At 34.0% G+C, this 17,699-nt stretch overlaps 3 protein-coding genes across 3 annotated transcripts in view; 2 read left to right on the top strand and 1 right to left on the bottom strand.

Annotated features, from left to right (window-relative positions):
- Positions 1-1,472, top strand: part of ZnT77C (Zinc transporter 77C) — a 42,509-nt gene extending 41,037 nt beyond the window's left edge. The window contains exon 9 of the mRNA XM_085958739.1: positions 1,032-1,472. Coding sequence (XP_085814865.1) covers positions 1,032-1,100 — 69 coding nt within the window. The 3' untranslated portion in view covers positions 1,101-1,472. The remainder of the gene's footprint in view (positions 1-1,031) is intronic.
- A 2,892-nt stretch (positions 1,473-4,364) lies between these two features.
- RpL27A (ribosomal protein L27A) lies at positions 4,365-8,642 on the top strand. Its single transcript, XM_085958513.1, has 5 exons — positions 4,365-4,402; positions 4,615-4,678; positions 4,819-4,916; positions 5,588-5,740; positions 8,481-8,642. The coding sequence occupies exons 1-5, from the start codon at positions 4,400-4,402 to the stop codon at positions 8,607-8,609; spliced, it is 447 nt and encodes a 148-aa protein (XP_085814639.1). The 5' UTR covers positions 4,365-4,399; the 3' UTR covers positions 8,610-8,642.
- A 1,876-nt stretch (positions 8,643-10,518) lies between these two features.
- Sf3a2 (splicing factor 3a subunit 2) lies at positions 10,519-14,374 on the bottom strand. Its single transcript, XM_085958512.1, has 4 exons — positions 14,245-14,374; positions 13,933-14,093; positions 13,151-13,414; positions 10,519-10,974 (listed from the first exon to the last, which is right to left on the bottom strand). The coding sequence occupies exons 2-4, from the start codon at positions 14,084-14,086 to the stop codon at positions 10,574-10,576; spliced, it is 819 nt and encodes a 272-aa protein (XP_085814638.1). The 5' UTR covers positions 14,087-14,093; positions 14,245-14,374; the 3' UTR covers positions 10,519-10,573.
- Positions 14,375-17,699: the final 3,325 nt, after the last annotated feature.

Genomic DNA, 17,699 nt, shown 5'->3' with positions numbered 1-17,699 from the left:
TTTAGAAGAAGATAACATAAATGTAGGTACCTACACAAGTCATTATTTAAAAAATACGAATACAATGACTTCTAGCTAACTTTATCAGCAGGTAGGTAAATCAGGTCCATTTTCAGCTTCACTTTCATACATTTATGCTTCATCTAAATACAAGGTTTTCTTCAATATCTTTGGGTTATCTAATAATTCCAAAATTTGGAATTCCATTTATAAGGGTTTCGTCCATAAATGACACTACAAGATTTTCAGTATTTTAACACTGTTTTCTTATTGTCATTCTTTATCACAAAATAATTTACCCCTCTGTCTAAATTACATCACATTTTTTAACTTCCAACCCCATTCACCAAAAAACAAATTTGTTGAAAATGATCATAAACATCCCCCCGATCTGCTTTGTCAAAATTTATCACATCATAACAGACCCCTGCTGCCCTTACGGTATGACAGAGTATATGATCGACCCCTAAATGCAATCGACTTTAAGTCAATTGAATCATTAATGCATTTTGTAGGCAGTTTTTTTGTGTTTATAGTATAATAGTGCCTGTACACGTGCATGGATTTACTGGCAGCAATAGTGTGTATTTTAAACTATTGTGACAATAACTGTTTACACATAAAAGTGCTGACTGTCTCTCTGATCTCATTCTTCAAGAGTAAGCGAGACACAATGTTGTCATTTTATGATACTATTTGACAGGTCGTAAAAATCGGTTAACCCAAAATGTGTCTCTCCACGGTGTAATTCGTTTTTTTGCCGGCAGGTTCGCCACTAACCTTCTACTGCATAGGCGCAGATTGAAAAAATTCCAACTGTCGCATGAAAATTCAGAAGCTTCCGAAGTTTTTGATTCAAGCATGCAATTTTGCAACTTGCACGATAATACATGTTTACACGTGCATTTTCTTGTTATGGCCGCGATAATACTTACTGTCAACAGTAAATCCATGCACGTGTAAACGGGGTATAAATCTACTTATGCTTAGAATATTATGACATAATTTAATAATATCACTTTTTTTTTTAGAAAATTGGAGAATGCAGTGGATCACATGCAGAAAAAAACAACGGAGACAGTATTATCAGCAAATTATAAAATTATTTGTAAGTACTGTAATTGTATAGTGTAAGCAATAATTATTATTAATCAGAAAAAAAAATGTACATGTAGGTATTTTAAAAAGTGATGTGATATTTTCATTAGAAGTGTTAAAAGAGGAAGGAAAATATTGAATATTATGCCCGCTGACGACTTTGAAGAGAAATAAATTATATATTATATTGTGACAAATTTATTGTACAAAGGACATTGATTATTTAGTCGTAGTTATGTATATAAGACAGACTTGCCGTGTCAATACTCGTGCTGTGATTATTATAACAAAAATTATTTACTTTTAAGACTGATTCATTATCGCAATGCAAATAATGTGCTGGACGTAAATAAAGTTTAGTTTTTATTATTCTTCATGTTTATTTCCCTTATTATCCTGAAAATAATAATACATTTATGATACGTGGAAATGTAAATCAATATAAGTAAACACATTATATTAAATTATGAACAACAGGAATGAAGATAAATACCGGAGGAGGCCCATTCGCGAACCCAGAGTCAAGATTTAATTTGAAAACCTAATGCACAAAATTACGAAATTTAAAATTACATATTAATAATGATTTACAAAGTACAGATATACAAGCTTTTTGGCGTTCAGAACCACATTCAGTATCAATATTATTTTTTTATTTATTTAAGAAAACAGAACATTGTGGACATAACAAATCAAAATTCAGGATGTTCACAACATGAGATTTACATTATAACAAAAATATTACTCTCACAAGAGAGAAAAGAAGAGAATAATAATAATAAAAAACATTAACAATTATATACTTATATAGCTTTGCAAGTTTCATTAATATTACTTCAGAAGTTTTTCGGATTTAATGGAGCAGACATACAACAATTAAGAATAGCTTAATTTTGTACTTGGGTATCTAACAGGTGTATTATTTTCTCAGATTTCTTAGTTTAGATACTTACCTAAGTGTTACAAAGTAAGTACAATAAAGTAAAGTTTCAAAAACAAAATGCAAAGTACATCATTGAAAATGTCTTTAGAAAGCGCATTTACTAATCTTCCACCCCTCGCAAATGGTGCCTGATAAGCTTGACTCGAGGAAACTGTTCTGACTCAGAATAGGTCATGGCTGCGACCAGGTAGGTAATTGACAGGTGCGTGTAAATTGAAATTCTTCAGGATGCCAGGATTAGAAACCATCCCGCGTGATAGCAGGCAAAAATGTTTGTATCAAAATGGCAAAATGACTGTATCATTGTCACCATAACCAAACATGCACCACGGTTTTCTAACTAGTTTTTGATGATTTTGATCTACTTTCGCAATGAAAATTCCATAATTTTGAGTGATTACAATATATCAACCAATTTATGAATAGCTACTAAAACAATAATAAAATTCAAAAATTTACTTTTAATAATTATTAAAGAATAATTCACAAGATTTGAGAATGTAACATTCTTTATTGAATATACATAATTCGGAAACACCTCAGACACATACCTATTAGAAAATAGATCTTAAAAAAATATGATGCTGGCATATTTCACAATATTTTTAGCCTTGTCCTGACCGGGCCTTACTGTAAATTAAGTACCTACTTGGAGTTAGTCTATTACTACCTACTACGTTTCTAGCCCCACTTTTGTGGATGTTTTCAACCCCATATTATCATGCTAGCATGAAAACTTGAAGTTTCCATTTGTTCATTACCACCCGAAACTATTACCTACCAAATATCAGGGCTCAAAATGGCTGATGCGCCGTTCCGATTCGTAAAATTGATAAAATTATTGCTCCGTCTCGTAGAAAAAGATAAAGATAAAAAGAACTTTTTATATAAAACGTTTTTAAATTTTCTGTTCAATTATTATGCTCAATATGCTCAAACTTGTACTTGATACCTATGAAGTAAATAAAAAACAAACAAATATAGAATACTGAAATTTCATTTTGATTTCCATAGTAACACACGTATATATTAATAATTTAGTTGCTAGGACCCCAGACCCTTAGCAACCAATAATAGTACTACTTTACTTTTGATATTCCTCGGTTTCAGGGCACCTGGGCTAGTCCCGCATCCCCTTCATCTGTATTTTTATCTGAAATATTGGTTTGAATGAAATTACTTGTATGATTTTAGTTTTGTTTTTCACGGTTCTTGAGGAGGACTGTGAGAGGTTCATGCCTCCAACTGCAAAGGTGTTGTTTTAGAATTAATTTTATATGCTAATTCGTTTCACATCCTCTCGGTCTCGAGCCACCCTCTCCTGACACCGCACCGACCGCGCTTCTGCGTTTGTTCCCATCGTGACAGTCGCCATGCCGCCCGACCGAGCCCTTGGTGATGCATCTGGGTCCTTTGACTTCGGTATGAGGGTTGGGAAGGTTAATAGTGGATTGGATTACGGATTTCTTCCGAAATAACTTTTCATACAAAACAGAATGAACTGAAAATGTATTCAATTCTACTTAAAAATGGCTAAAAGTATTAAAACAATGCATTGGCATCGTGTTCTGATATATTCTAAAAGTTTCAAATGTCTAGCTAGTCGGGAAGTTAGTTAAAAATCGATTGCAAGATTTGTACTGGATAAACAACCACCGGACAAATAAGAATACAAGCTAATAAAAACGTTGTAATAAATTTGACCACCTGAACTAGAAGGCCAAATAACAAAAACTCGAACACACTTATTTTTATAAAATACACATACAACTTGATAACTATGTTAATGTCATTATAAATTAATTATCGAGCGCTTCGGTTCGTAAACTTTTCCATTTCGTGTGCTGCCTAATATTATCCAAAAATCAGAATGACCATGAGGTCTGGTAAGGCTATTATAATAACTTACCGATTATGTCCAAATCTAATTATATGTCGTTGTAAACTAAAATCGGTAGCGAATATCTTTTTACATTGTTCAGATTGAAAAATTCGTGATATTTTTATTCCTTTGTTATTTTATGAATTCAAATGGTCGATAGACAATAGCAGTGTATGAGCAGTGTTGCCTAATGAACAGTATAATATTAGTCTATGGTATCTCTTGATGTACATATTTGTCTCACTCACCCGTGTTTGTTTATATGGAGAAAATTTTATACAGTAAAGTAATACCTACGTTTGATGATAATAGTAGTATTCTTGCTGAGAAATTATTAATTGTGTGTAGTGACCAGTAATTTTTCGTACTTTGTAGCCATAATATAGCAGGACTGCCACCAGTGGCATCAGAATAATAAATACTTTTTGGAGATTCCAAGTTGGTACGACTAGTTCTGTCTTTCGCTACTTGTTAAAATGGTAAGTTGACGTATTTTTCGTCGACTCGTGTAATCCGCCTGAAATTATTTAATCATCGCATATTCATTGTTTTAAATATGTTTTGCCAATTCTTCGGGTGTTGTTTTATCTAGTTTACGCACATATTTTCGTAATTGTCGTGCCTAATAACCTTCAAGTGTAAATATTACACACATGTCAATGTCTTCTATCATTTTGTCATTTCGTTTCAGTCTACCGCTAAAAAGAAGACCAGGAAGTTGAGGGGGCACGTCAGTCACGGCCATGGTCGTATTGGTGAGTTAAAATTTTCAAAATATCAAATGACAATTTGTATGTGGCTTTCAAACAGTGTACCTATACCGATTTTGATAGTTGACTTACAGGTCTGAGGTTTACGTGGATTAGTCTGATTTTTATATTGCATTTGTTTTCAGGCAAGCACCGTAAGCATCCGGGAGGTCGCGGTAATGCTGGTGGCATGCACCACCACAGAATCAACTTTGACAAATACCATCCAGGTTATTTTGGAAAGGTGAGAATTTTGTTATAAAGTGAAGTGATTAAAAAGTGACAGTTGTTGAATTTGATGCTACCGATTTTACACTGGCTAAAAAGGCAGTGAATGGACCAAATAATGCCAATACTGGTTATTTTTGTTTTGACAGCTGGTTGAATATTGCACATTAATGATGCCAGACTTGAATCCAGTTTAGTTTAAAATTCAACATACCTATTCAGTGATGATAAATTTAGTTAAATTATGACAACTTTTAGATGAAGTTTACTTGGTGATTACTTAGAAATCTCAGGAATTCAACATGCGTGCGACAAAATTTATAAATCTGAGACCTATGTGTTTTTAATAGTGATGTGATTCTATGCATTATTGAATTAGCGGCTGGCTTTCATGGCAGTGAATCCATCGGTAGTGGGCATGGTGTGTTGCAATGTTTCCCAGTGTATGGCCTGGTTGATTCAGTGACTGGCTGGAACCAGGAGGCTGGAAATACCTAGTCTGAAAGAAGTCTATCTACATATAGTTTTTTACATGATGATTTATGAACGGGCGGTCGGAATGCACTGTACAAATGCATTTATAAATGTCGAATGTTCATTTCTGAACTTTTAAAAAAATATCCCAAAGTGTTTGTGTGATTGTATTTTCTCATATTAATTATTGTGCTATTACTTTTTGGCTTGCAGGTTGGTATGAGAAATTATCATGTAAGGAAAAACAAGAATTTCTGTCCGACACTCAACTTAGACAAGCTGTGGTCTCTGGTCAGCGACGACACCAGAACTAAGTACAAGGCTGACAAAACTGGAAAGGCCCCAGTCATCAACGTCGTCAAGTCTGTAAGTAATCTGCCTTCTTTATGAGACATTCATTTGAAAATGAATTATAGGAAACACCCTAATTAATTATATTTATATCATTGATTGATGTTTCGGTAAATGTGCCGCAGATGCCGTCATGAGATTTTATAACTTTCTTTTTAGACAAAACTTAAGGGGGGACATGCTCGTCGAAGGTCAAAATTGAGTTTTTATTGTATATTCAAACCATGATCCTGGACACTCCTTAAACGTTGTAGATGATCTATTTATATAATTTTGAAGCCTTATTATCCTTTATAGTTATTTTAAACATTTGATAACTGCATGAAGTATTTTTGTTACATAAAATAGTATTCTTTTAAACCTCTCGCTCTAATGTTTTAGAATATAGTCATATTTCGGTACATAACTGTGCAGTGGTGTTAAGATTTTTTACATTTATTAATTTTTAAACGCATTTATAAAATCATTAGCATAATTTATTACGAGATAATGTTTGAAAAATATTCACGATAAAAAATTATATTGATAATCTCTGTGATCCCAAATTTGACAAGAATTAGGCATTTTATTATTCAAAAAATCGGCAAGATTAACACATATCAAGATGATTCTAAAGATATTTATTATAAGCTATGTCTTTGACCATTCAAGTGTGATAAACATCTTATGAATAATGATTGCTTTATAATAATTATTGACCTAAGAATAAGGTAGTGTTTTTTTGAAATACGCCATTTCTTTTGTCATTCCCTAGTGGTTAAGCTACAACATACGGCCGTAGCTATAAATTGACAAACTCTAATTAAAGTAGGGAGTAAAATGATATTGACGCGCGTGTTTGAACATGGACCGTTTAAAAAAAAATAAAAAAAAATTCGGTTAGGTACATGTTCAAACACGCGCGTTAACATAATTTTACTCCCTACTTTAATTATAGTTTGTCATTTTATGGCTACGGCCGTATGTTGTAGTTTAACCACTAGGGAATGACAAAAGAAATGGCGTATTTCAAAAAAACACCACCTTCTTAGGTCAATAATTATTATAAAGCAATCATTATTCATAAGATTTTTATCACACTTGAATGGTCAAGGACATAGCTTATAATAAGTATCTTTAGAATCATCTTCAAATGTGTTAATCTTGCCGATTTTTTGAATAATAAAATGCCTAATTCTTGTCAAATTTGGGATCACAGAGATTATCAATATAATTTTTTATCGTGAATATTTTACAAAAATTATCTCGTAATAAATTATACTAATGATTTTATAAATGCGTTTAAAAATTAATAAATGTAAAAAATCTTAACACCGCTGCACAGTTCTGTACCGAAATATGACTATATTCTAAAACATTAGAGCGAGAGGTTTAAAAGAATACTATTTTATGTAACAAAAATACTTCATGCAGTCATCAAATGTTTAAAATAACTATAAAGAATAATAAGGCTTCAAAATTATATAAATAGATTATCTACAACGTTTAAGGAGTGTCCAGGATCATGGTTTGAAAATACAATAAAAACTCAATTTTGACCTTCGACGAGCATGTCCCCCCTTAATCAAACCTAATATAATCCTAGTTGTGATTATGATGCATCAAAATGTATGCAAATTTTCAATTAGCAATTATTGGATCGAAAATCCTATGCGCCGACAGAAAAAGATATTTATTATAATTGTCTACATGTAATAAACTGATTTCGTAAAAAAAAAAAATCAAACCTCATGATTGCATCTGCGACACGATTACCGATTTTCAAAATAAGGTGCCATTACATTTAATTTGGTGGAGGAATGCCGTAATTTTTTTTAACTTTAACTTGAATCTAGTTCAGACGCGCTGTTCTCAAACAAATGAACAATCATGTAGTTTAGATATTTGTATAAAAATAAAAGAGTGGAAGTGGTTGTGAAGCACAATGAATAGTCCAAGCGGCATTTAGTGCAAATAAAAAATGTATGTTTTTACTTGGTTTTATATTATCACATAGATTCAATGTCCGCATTCATTAGCTGTCTTATTTGATTACTTCATTTTCCACTTCACTTCAACTTTTTTATTCTAGTTTAAACGCGGAGTAGTTTTGCGGCATGCTTAGGTGGAAAGCATGTTACACACTGTCAACTATTGACACTTGTATGTCAAATAGTTTTTTAATCTTTCACGGGAAGCAGTGTTGTCATATTATAATGCTGAATTTAATACAAAGATGTAAGAACATACCTAGGTACTATTTTGAAAAACTAATACACAACATTTTTCTTTTTGAATCCTTCGAAATTATAGTATATTTAGCCACCAGAAATTTGGTAGGCACATCTATGGTCGTAAACGATATTAATGAAAATCAAGAAAAAAAAAATCCATACATTTCACAATTTGTAATCTGATTTTATTTTTATTTTCGGTCATGTGGAATTCGTATCAACGAGGTTTTACTGTAAATAATGAATGTTGGGTGCCTGAAGACTGGCTGCAATAGCGTGCAGCGTAATGATTCAGCTAAATGTATTTTACTTAATGCGAGAAAATCTATTACCTTTATACAACTGAGCTGATCATGCTATTTTTAATATTCCGTATTAAATCAAAGTATAAAACAATTTTCATGATGAATAGATGAACGGGCGGTCGGAAATGCGCTTCGGTGCATGTCGATTTGTTCTATTCTGATTTAACTGCAATATTAATTGTGATAGATTTAATTTGTGTCTAGCGATTTTTCTAACGTTATGTGTTTTGTTAACAGGGTTACTACAAGGTTCTCGGAAAGGGAAAGCTCCCCAACCAGCCCGTCATCGTGAAAGCCAAGTTCTTCTCAAAAACTGCCGAGAGGAAGATCAAGAAAGTGGGAGGCGCTTGCGTCTTGTCAGCATAACATTCTAATTTTAAATAAAATATATTAAAACAATCACATTCTTTTATTTATGTTCATTCACACCCCTTCCTTTTCCCTTATATATTTTTACTCACCTAATTTAGGCCCATATGACACTATTAGGATCGGACAGTCGAAAGAAAGAATTAGTACAATTCGAGGGCTTAGTGTCAAACAACACTATCTACAAAAGTGCAACTTTACAGGAGAGCCAAAAATCGTTATTTTAGATTCTTGTTACTCAACAAGGGAAATGTTTATTTAAAACCTAATGTTAATATTTTATAATTTATTGTGTATTGTACTTTTATCTTGCTTATGATAATCTTAAAATTTATAGGGATAGTTTTAAAAAAATATGAAAACAAGGGTAACTTATGTAGTTAGCGTTAAACTTTACTGACGATTTAATAAGAAATTAGAAAAAATTGACATAACGTTGTTTGACTATCATGTAGCCGCAAATGTAAAATAACGTTATCTCAAAAAAAAAAAAAAAAAGGTTTTTTGTAGATAACGTTGTCTGACTTTTAGCACTCGAATTTCCCAAGCATGTGACCAAATAATGTAACTTTTGTAAAACAAAGTAAATTATCTTCACAACTAAATGAAGCATATCGTCTTGAAACTAATAAATTGTGTAACTCCAAAAACACTACTTTACAAGAGACAAATTAATATATCGTCGCTGTAGGGTTGGTTTGTCGAATAGACCAAATGTTCAGGAGATGAAAAACAAATTTCATAATCCTATATTTAACTTGTTGACTGTGAGTTTCAAAACCCGCTATAACACTTTTTCATTATGTTGAGAAAATCAACAAAAACTTTTTGAACTAAAAAGGTTTTTGAATGTTTCAGTAGTGTTATAGCGGGATTTGAAAGACACATTGATTTTGTTTCATAAATGACAGTTAATCGTAGCGGCTTTTGAAAGAGGCAGTAAAATTTTCATGTAGAGATTTTAATAACATATCCAACGATATATATATCTTAATTATTTCAAAAAAGTGTTATAGCGGGTTTTGAAACTCAGCGACACATATATGGTATGATATTACATATTATGGGGCTCCACGAGTGGAGATTGTATTAACGGTTTTTTTTATGAGAAATGGAAGTTGGCCACTTATCCAACCTCTCGGACCCAAATGCACATTGGAAGACGTGACAACAAACTTTAATTATTAACACAACCGAAAAACCTATAATGTAAATCAAGAAAGTATCTACATCTCAAATACCTACTGTTAACATGGAGGTAATTAGAGTCCACGTCATCACAGGTCTTTTATGAACTAGTGGAACTAAATTCCCCCCACTTCATCATCTTAACATTGCATTACGTCCATCCCCCCCGCTAACTCCATTGTCAATGCAACGGGTATGCCAGCTTATAGAAATCGGAGTCTAGTATTATTCAATATTTATTCCCCAAAGCAATAACTTTTTTAAGGATCTTGAGGATGAAAAGCATGCTACATAATTTTCAGTGTTGAAAGGAAGAAAGAGATAAGTCTGGAAAAAAAGATTCAATCTGCCAAATTAACGCATAAATAATTAGAAAATTAGTCAAACCAACGCCACTAAATTAGAAAATTTCAAACATTTGTAAAAAACAATCTTTTGGCTGTCTTGAAAAGTAGTGATTTTGGACTTCATCTTCCTATTGTTTATGGACATAGAATTTTATAAAAGACCTTTCGGATTATTCTATTCTATCTTGATGTCAAGGATAAAAAGAAAATTGGATATAATAATATTTCAACTTATAACTTCGAACATGTCCATTCCTTAGGGCTTAGTTAGATCATAATATGGATACCAACCACATCATGCCTCCAAGTAACTAATAAACGAATGTAAGTATATTCATAGTGTATTGTGGAGACGTAAATAAAACAAGATTATAAAATTACTTAATTGTTACGATTTTAATTGTCAGTGGTATAAAATTCATCAAATTACTGCATATGAGGGGGTGGCGGCGGAACAGGCATAAGGGGAGGAGGCGGTGGCACAGGATTGAACATGGGAGGACGCGGTGGCGGCGGGATCCCTAAAAGAGGCGGTGGAGGCATAGGGGGGCGCATTCCGGGAGGAGGTAGAAGTTTCGGAACTTGCTGCTGCCGAATCATCTCCATCTTGAAGGCGAACTGCAGGAAGAACTGTTTAGTGTCTTTGTTCCAGTGTGTCCAGAATTTTGTGTCATGCTTTTCCACCTCCCGACTGGGCACTTTAAAAGCAATTGTCTCATAAGGTTCAGCAGCAAAGAGAAGGTATTGCCACTTGCGGTCTGGAGGCTCTACCTTTTGTTCGTAAGCTGACATGAAGCGATGTCTTGGCTGAATGGCCTCAGATATTTCTAAAAAAAATTGTAAGCATAAAAATATGACGGAAAGGTAAGTAGAGATTTATAAAAAAGTTTCTACTAAAGGGACATACCTATTATCAGGCCCCGTCCAGGGTGGACGCGTTCGGCGGAGCGTTGAGCGGCGTGCGCAACTCAAACGTATAACCATGTGTGAAAATGTTCGCAGACAATGTCTTTTTTTGGTTATACGTTTGAGTAGCGCATGCCGCACAACGTTCCACCGAACGCGTCCACCCTGGACGGGGCCTGAAAGAGGGAGTATTATGAACTTTCTGTATTAGAAAACTTGATATGTATTAGTATGGTTAAATTAATAACTAAAAACGATAATGTTCTGTGCGTATCATAAATAATAACACAATTATGTACTTCTTCAGAGTTAATTTTGTTACTATTGTCTGAAAGGTGATCAACTAATATTTGGTTGAAAATGTCTTGATATGAAAAAAAATAATGTGTGGAAACTGTTCCAAAACCTTGTGTAAAAAGGATGTAATTAGTACATAATATAATGTTCGGAGTAATAATTATTGGTATAAGGCGCCGGGCATATAGAATCGGGCGTGCGGGGTGCTCGCTCATTTTTGCAATTTGGGTGGTGAATCACCAGGAATACAATAGAAGGTACACAGCGTATGACGAACATAACGCCTCGCGCGCCTTATATTTCAACGCACACAGAATTGAGCGCAGCATCCTTTGACGTCATAGCACGACAATAAAACGAAAATACCATGTATTCAAATACGTCAGAGCCCATTGGATGTGACCAGCGAAAGGGGCTCGACTGTCTCTAATTTACTCGGTGGCGGGAGCGTCGTCATACAGGCGCGCGCTTATTCCGCATACATATTATAATTTATTCTACACCGTGCGCTTACATCACTTATTGTTATTGCAAATAATAACTTACTACGCTAGCACAATGACATTGTGAAAATGAATTTAGAGCGGACAAATAGATTAATAAATTTTATAGCTTTGCAAAGAAACACGAGGCGAAATGTGATCGGCGCCGCTTTTTACATATGCGAGAGGTAATGCGCGGCAAGAGGCGTGTGATTATGGTTATGTATTTACACTTCGCATGCCGACTGCGCCCCGCTCCGACACTTTTGGTGGGCTTTATGTTTAAGGTACATTGGATCAAAAATTCTGTTTTAAAACTCGTTAACTGCTGACCACTTAACCCATCGCGCCCTATCGGCGCCAATTTGGTGCCGGTGTTACAGGATGCAGGACATGATGAAAATCAAACAATTTTAATCATATTTTGATTTTTTTTAAAGTTGAAATTACTTAATAATAGATGTAGCTATCATTTTCTGATGTTAGTTATATACAGTCCAATATGTTTTTTAAAAAATATTTGATTTATAAAATCTATTTTTATTTAAAATTGTCAAAATAATGATCAGTTCGCTAGGTATGAGGTGTTTGAGACAGTAATAAACATAAAATGTCCCTCCATCTTCTAAATATCTTGAAGAGTATTATATTTGGCTCCAGTTTATATATATCTTCCTTTTATTATTTACTTCTATCATGGACTTTTTTTATCTATGTCATTTTATATAAAAAAAGGCTAAAAAAACCCAAAAAACTATATTTGACAAGTTTTTTTCATTCCACTTATACACAAAGTTTACTTACAATGTAAATACTTAATAGAAAAATTCAAAACTCTAAATATTTAAAAGATTTATTTGAATTGAATGAATAATACATGAGTTATATCAATTTTAGTAATTAGTGTGCCTTTTTAACCCAATGCTTACGGGCCGCACAAAATTGTGTTTTTGCTAATTATTTTTCAAATGCAAATTAACACGTTAATTACAAAATTAATTAAAAGGGCCCGTAAGCATTGTGTTAAGTGATCCTGAAAAATTAAATCTGTCTACAATGGCTTAATGACCACATTTAATTATAATGTTAATTGCTACGCGCCAGGTGCGTTTTGCGCATTGAATGACTTAATAGAAATTTTCATTACCAAGAAGCTGTCTGTATATCAAAATATGTCTGATTCGCTGTTATTTCCCAACCCTTTGATTGTCTTCTAAAAATCCTACAATCCAATCCATGATTGTAAATTTTAGTAAAATAATTTATTTGAAAATTCCCTACTTACAAGCATTCGTTGAGTGAGTAGAAATTTATATACCTGGATAATCAACTTGAAAGAGCAAACTCTGCTGTCCACTTTCAGGATCTCTTTGTTTGGTCACTCGGTAACCAGGTCTGCCGATCTTGACAAACTTCTTGGGTTCCACTCTGGGCTTTTCAGGGGCCAATTGCTGAGGAGCCTCTTTGGCTTCCATGGCAACTCTCCGTGCCAGATTGGCTTGATGCTTCTTGCCCTGCGTGTGAGCCAGATAGCTGCCCTCATTATTATGCAAAGTCAAACAAAGTTTACATTCGTAAGATCCTAGAAACAGAATAAATATTTCGCAATGAACGATTAGCAATAAAATATCTCTATCTTAATAGATCCAGAGATGAGTGGCGGTTCGGAGATTCCTTGCCATAATTTTGCCTATGTGATAAACAGTTGAGTGTAAGAAATACAGCAATAGTAATGCTGCCAAGAATTTATTAACATCCACATTATGAAAAGTATCCTTTCTTTTAAGATTTTCATACTTTCTGATGGAGCAACGCCCTCAGAAAACCACCACTGTTTTTGAATGTGTGGATGACTCGTCTTACAAAAAAAAAAAATTAACGATACTGAAAACCACCCTTTTGTTTACATTGATATTATATATTATGAGGGTATACCTTCCCTAAGATTAACCCTATGGATTTCATCTTTGTAGCCAATATAATATACTAATTACTACCAGGGTTGACAGTGCTCGCTCTATGCTCCAAGGTTGAGAGAAGTAGTACAGGTGAGTTATTAATAAATACAAACTTGTAATAACGATTGCAGTTTAACTTTACCCAAATGATTTTTCATAAAATAAGGATCTTTATTGAGGTCGATTGTCTCCAAAGCTAGAAGCCGTAGCCTCTCCCTTCTGTCCCTGTTGCTTTCAGACCATGATGCCACACCGCCTCCTCCCGTTTTGCCACCAGGGCGGTTTTGAAAATCCATGATTACACTGAAATCATAATCATCATGGGGTAAATAGTGGTATAATATTACGAAATTACAAATAGTGCAGAATGAATTAAAGCACAGCGTGCAATATTACAATAATTACACCTGGCTGATTAGTATTATTATGATATAAAATGTTTGTTTGTTCTTACCTAGACTAAAGTTCACTTTACAAAATTATATTGATCAAGTTTATAAAGTATTGGCAAGCTCTATAAAATGAAACATACAATAACAACACACCGGTTTTCAGGTTCTGTCGTATTCTATCGTGAATCGTATGTTACTTTAGTCTATGATATTATCTATGGGTTCTTCATCTGTCAATATTCCATAGTGGCAAAAAGGTGCGTTCGAGTCAGTGTTGCCATATTTTGAAAGTGGAATTATAGTACAGTGCCTCCAAAATTATAGTATTTCGGCCAAAAATATAGTACGCGTTGAACGACCAATAATTTTCTGCATTTTCAAAAAATGAAACGTGAGGTAATTAACGTCTCGTTTTTTTTTAGACACAATTTCCGCCGGAGGGTTATTAACGTCTTGTTTTTTTTAGACAAAATATCCATGAAGGTTAATTAACATATCGTTTTTTTAGACAAAATTCAAATGTTAAGTCAGTGGTTTCCAAACTTTACGTTACTACGCCTCCCTTTTAAAACAATCTATTCTTGGCGCCTCCCCTTCCCCACCTTTTATTTCAATAAATACATTTTTACACAAAGCGCTTTTTTTTACTAAGCGGGCTCGATATAATATGGATTTCATTGCATCTAATGCAATTTCGCATAAATATTATGATGTTACGAAATGGTAGCAGTTCCTACTTGCACTGCTTTTCTTGACAAAGTATTATATTATTATTCTTCAGTTCGATTCAACGAAAATTTAACATAGGTTTTTGTTTCCATATAGCCATTTTTGTTAGTCAGGAAATACACTACAAATAATTATAAAATAAAATTCTACGTGTGAATTATCATCAATCGCACACACCACATAATCACATCAAATTGTATATATAGGTATATTATAAAATGTTAATATTCCGTAACCGAAACAGCGCCGCAGGCTACTTTTTTACTAATAGAACGAACTTGTGGTGTGTGTTTATCTCACTTAACTGGTCGATCCGCAACACCGAGCCCCCAGGCTGGAGATCTGTCAGCCCTCCTCTTGTGGGGGCCATGCACAATTTAGTACTTATAGAAATGAGGTACGAGGGTGGGTCAATAAGTCCTTAGAAAAGCCGACAGGTGGCGCGACTAGTACTGTAAGCGGTTTGTTTTCATGCAGCGGCACTACCGATTCAGTATGCTGCGAAGTTTCAATCAGATTGGTCGGGTTGTTGTTTTTTATTTTCGTACATTTAAAAAAAAATTTGCTTGTTTACAAAAATGGAGAAAATTGAGTTTAGAGCTGTTATTAAACATTTTAATATAAAAGGGTTAACAGCAAAGGAAATAAAAAATGAGTTGGATTTAGTTCACGGCATATCTGCTCCTTCACTTGCAACTATTTATAACTGGTTAAATGAATTTAAACGTGGTCGTACATCAACAAAGGATGAACCACGCTCAGGACGTCCTGTAGAGGTGACTACACCAGAAATGATCAATAAAATCCACGATATGGTGTTAAGTGACCGAAGATTAAAGTTGAGTGAGATAATTGAGGTTACAGGGATCTCAAAAGGTAGCGTCATTTCTATTTTACATGACAAATTGGGCATGAAAAAAGTTTCTGCAAGATGGGTGCCGCGTTTGCTCACAGTCGACAATAAACGCAATAGGGTGGTGGCCTCTAAAGCCCTGTTGTCGCTCATGCAACGCAATCCGGATGAATTTTTTCGTCGCTTTGTGACTGTAGATGAAACATGGATACACCACTATACTCTCGAGACGAAAGAACAGTCAAAGCAGTGGATTGCGAAAGGCGAACCATGTCCAAAGAAGGCGAAAACCGTAAAATCAGCTGGTAAGGTTATGGCTACTGTATTTTGGGATGCACGTGGAATTATTTTCGTTGACTATTTGGAAAAAGGAAAAACAATAACAGGGGATTATTATGCATTTTTATTGGACCAGCTAAAAAACGAAATTGAAGAAAAACGGCCTCATTTAAACAGGAAAAAAATCCTCTTTCATCAGGACAATGCCCGTGTTCACACATGTTTACGATCAATGGCTAAAATTGAAGAATTGAAGTTCGAATTGGTCGACCACCCACCGTATTCGCCAGATTTAGCCCCCAGTGACTTTTTCCTTTTCCCAAACTTAAAAAAATGGCTAAGTGGACAACATTTTTTTTCAAATGAAGAAGTCATCGATCGGACAAATGCTTATTTTGAGGACCTTCCGAAAACTTATTTTTCTGACGGTTTAAAAAAAATTGAGAAACGTCTAACCAAGTGTATTGAGCTCCAAGGAGTCTATGTTGAGAAAAAAAAAAATACAAAAATAAAAACTGTTTTAATGCTTTTTTCTAAGGAATTATTGACCCACCCTCGAATAATAAAATTAGTCTCCGTATCATCATACAGGTTTGCAAAAAACCTAACTTTTATAGGACCGTTTTTTATGTAGTTTATAACTAGCTGCCATTTTATAAACTATGCACTTGCAAACTGCAGACCTGTGGCTACATTATTGTGTTAAACTTTTCACGCCTCCCTTTGCAACAGGCCGCGCCACCCAGTTTGGAAATCACTGTTAATTAATTAACATCACCTTTTTTTAGACATGGGGACTATTTTTTGCTTCTCACGGATTATTTTGGCGTTGTTTTTCTTCTATTGGCAACTTTTTCCGATTTCTCAAAATTATAGTATTTTGGGCGTACTATACCTGTTTTATATCGTACATAGTACGCAGACGAAATTTATAGTACAAATACTATAATAATAGTACGGTTGGCAACACTGGTTCCAGTGAAGTTTCAAACCGTTTGACGTTTAATAAATGCGCATGCGTAGTAATTAAACCGGAAAACTGTTAGAGATTTGACGTTTTTTGGTTAACTGTTACAGCAAAAATCAAACGGTTCTCTGAGTCTGACAATCAGAAGTGGTTTAGTATGAAACATCAAACCACTTCTGACGATCTGTCAAAGTAATAACGGCGCAGACAGGACCTAACCTAAAGATTATAGTATTTTTTTTTTTATTATATTCCGTATATTCTATCTGTAATTTTCTCGACATATTGCGTTACCTATGAACATTTTTTTTAGAATTAATAAAAACCATGTCCCTGCTTTTTCGTACAAGGTGGTTGTTAGTAATTTTGAACAATCACAAACACCCAGGCTTTGAGAAAAAACACATAAATGTTGTGTCCTCACTGGGAATTGAACCCAGAACTCTCGGGTGGAAGGCAAGCGCATTACGCACTGCACCACGAGAGCCGCCTACCTATGAACATTATAATATTTTTAGAATGAAGAAAAATTTTGATGATACGCATTCTTCGGCTTTTATATATCGTGAGATGTTCATATTAATATTTTAGACATTTACACCATATGAGTTTACTTGAATAGGTATATTATAGTAAAGTTATCAAAACTTATTATTCATAAGTAACCATACGCGATTTTGGTCTTACAT

This window comes from Rhyacophila brunnea, unplaced genomic scaffold (genome assembly GCF_057557595.1).
Source record: "Rhyacophila brunnea isolate RB1 unplaced genomic scaffold, BYU_Rbru_1.0 scaffold_8, whole genome shotgun sequence".
Taxonomy (NCBI): domain Eukaryota; kingdom Metazoa; phylum Arthropoda; class Insecta; order Trichoptera; family Rhyacophilidae; genus Rhyacophila; species Rhyacophila brunnea.
Note: the sequence above shows the minus strand (reverse complement) of the source record. Positions and strands in the feature narration are given on the sequence as shown.

Excerpts from the sequence above, each read along its gene's own strand:
- RpL27A (XM_085958513.1), top strand. Across the intron at positions 4,679-4,818 it reads TCACGGCCATGGTCGTATTG|GCAAGCACCGTAAGCATCCG; the intron begins GTGAGTTAAAAT and ends ATTTGTTTTCAG. Across the intron at positions 5,741-8,480 it reads TCATCAACGTCGTCAAGTCT|GGTTACTACAAGGTTCTCGG; the intron begins GTAAGTAATCTG and ends TTTTGTTAACAG.
- Sf3a2 (XM_085958512.1), bottom strand. The coding sequence starts at position 14,086 with ATGGATTTTCAAAACCGCCCTGGTGGCAAAACGGGAGGAGGCGGTGTG. Across the intron at positions 13,415-13,932 it reads TTTTATGAAAAATCATTTGG|GATCTTACGAATGTAAACTT; the intron begins GTAAAGTTAAAC and ends TTCTGTTTCTAG. Across the intron at positions 10,975-13,150 it reads CTTTCAAGTTGATTATCCAG|AAATATCTGAGGCCATTCAG; the intron begins GTATATAAATTT and ends AATTTTTTTTAG.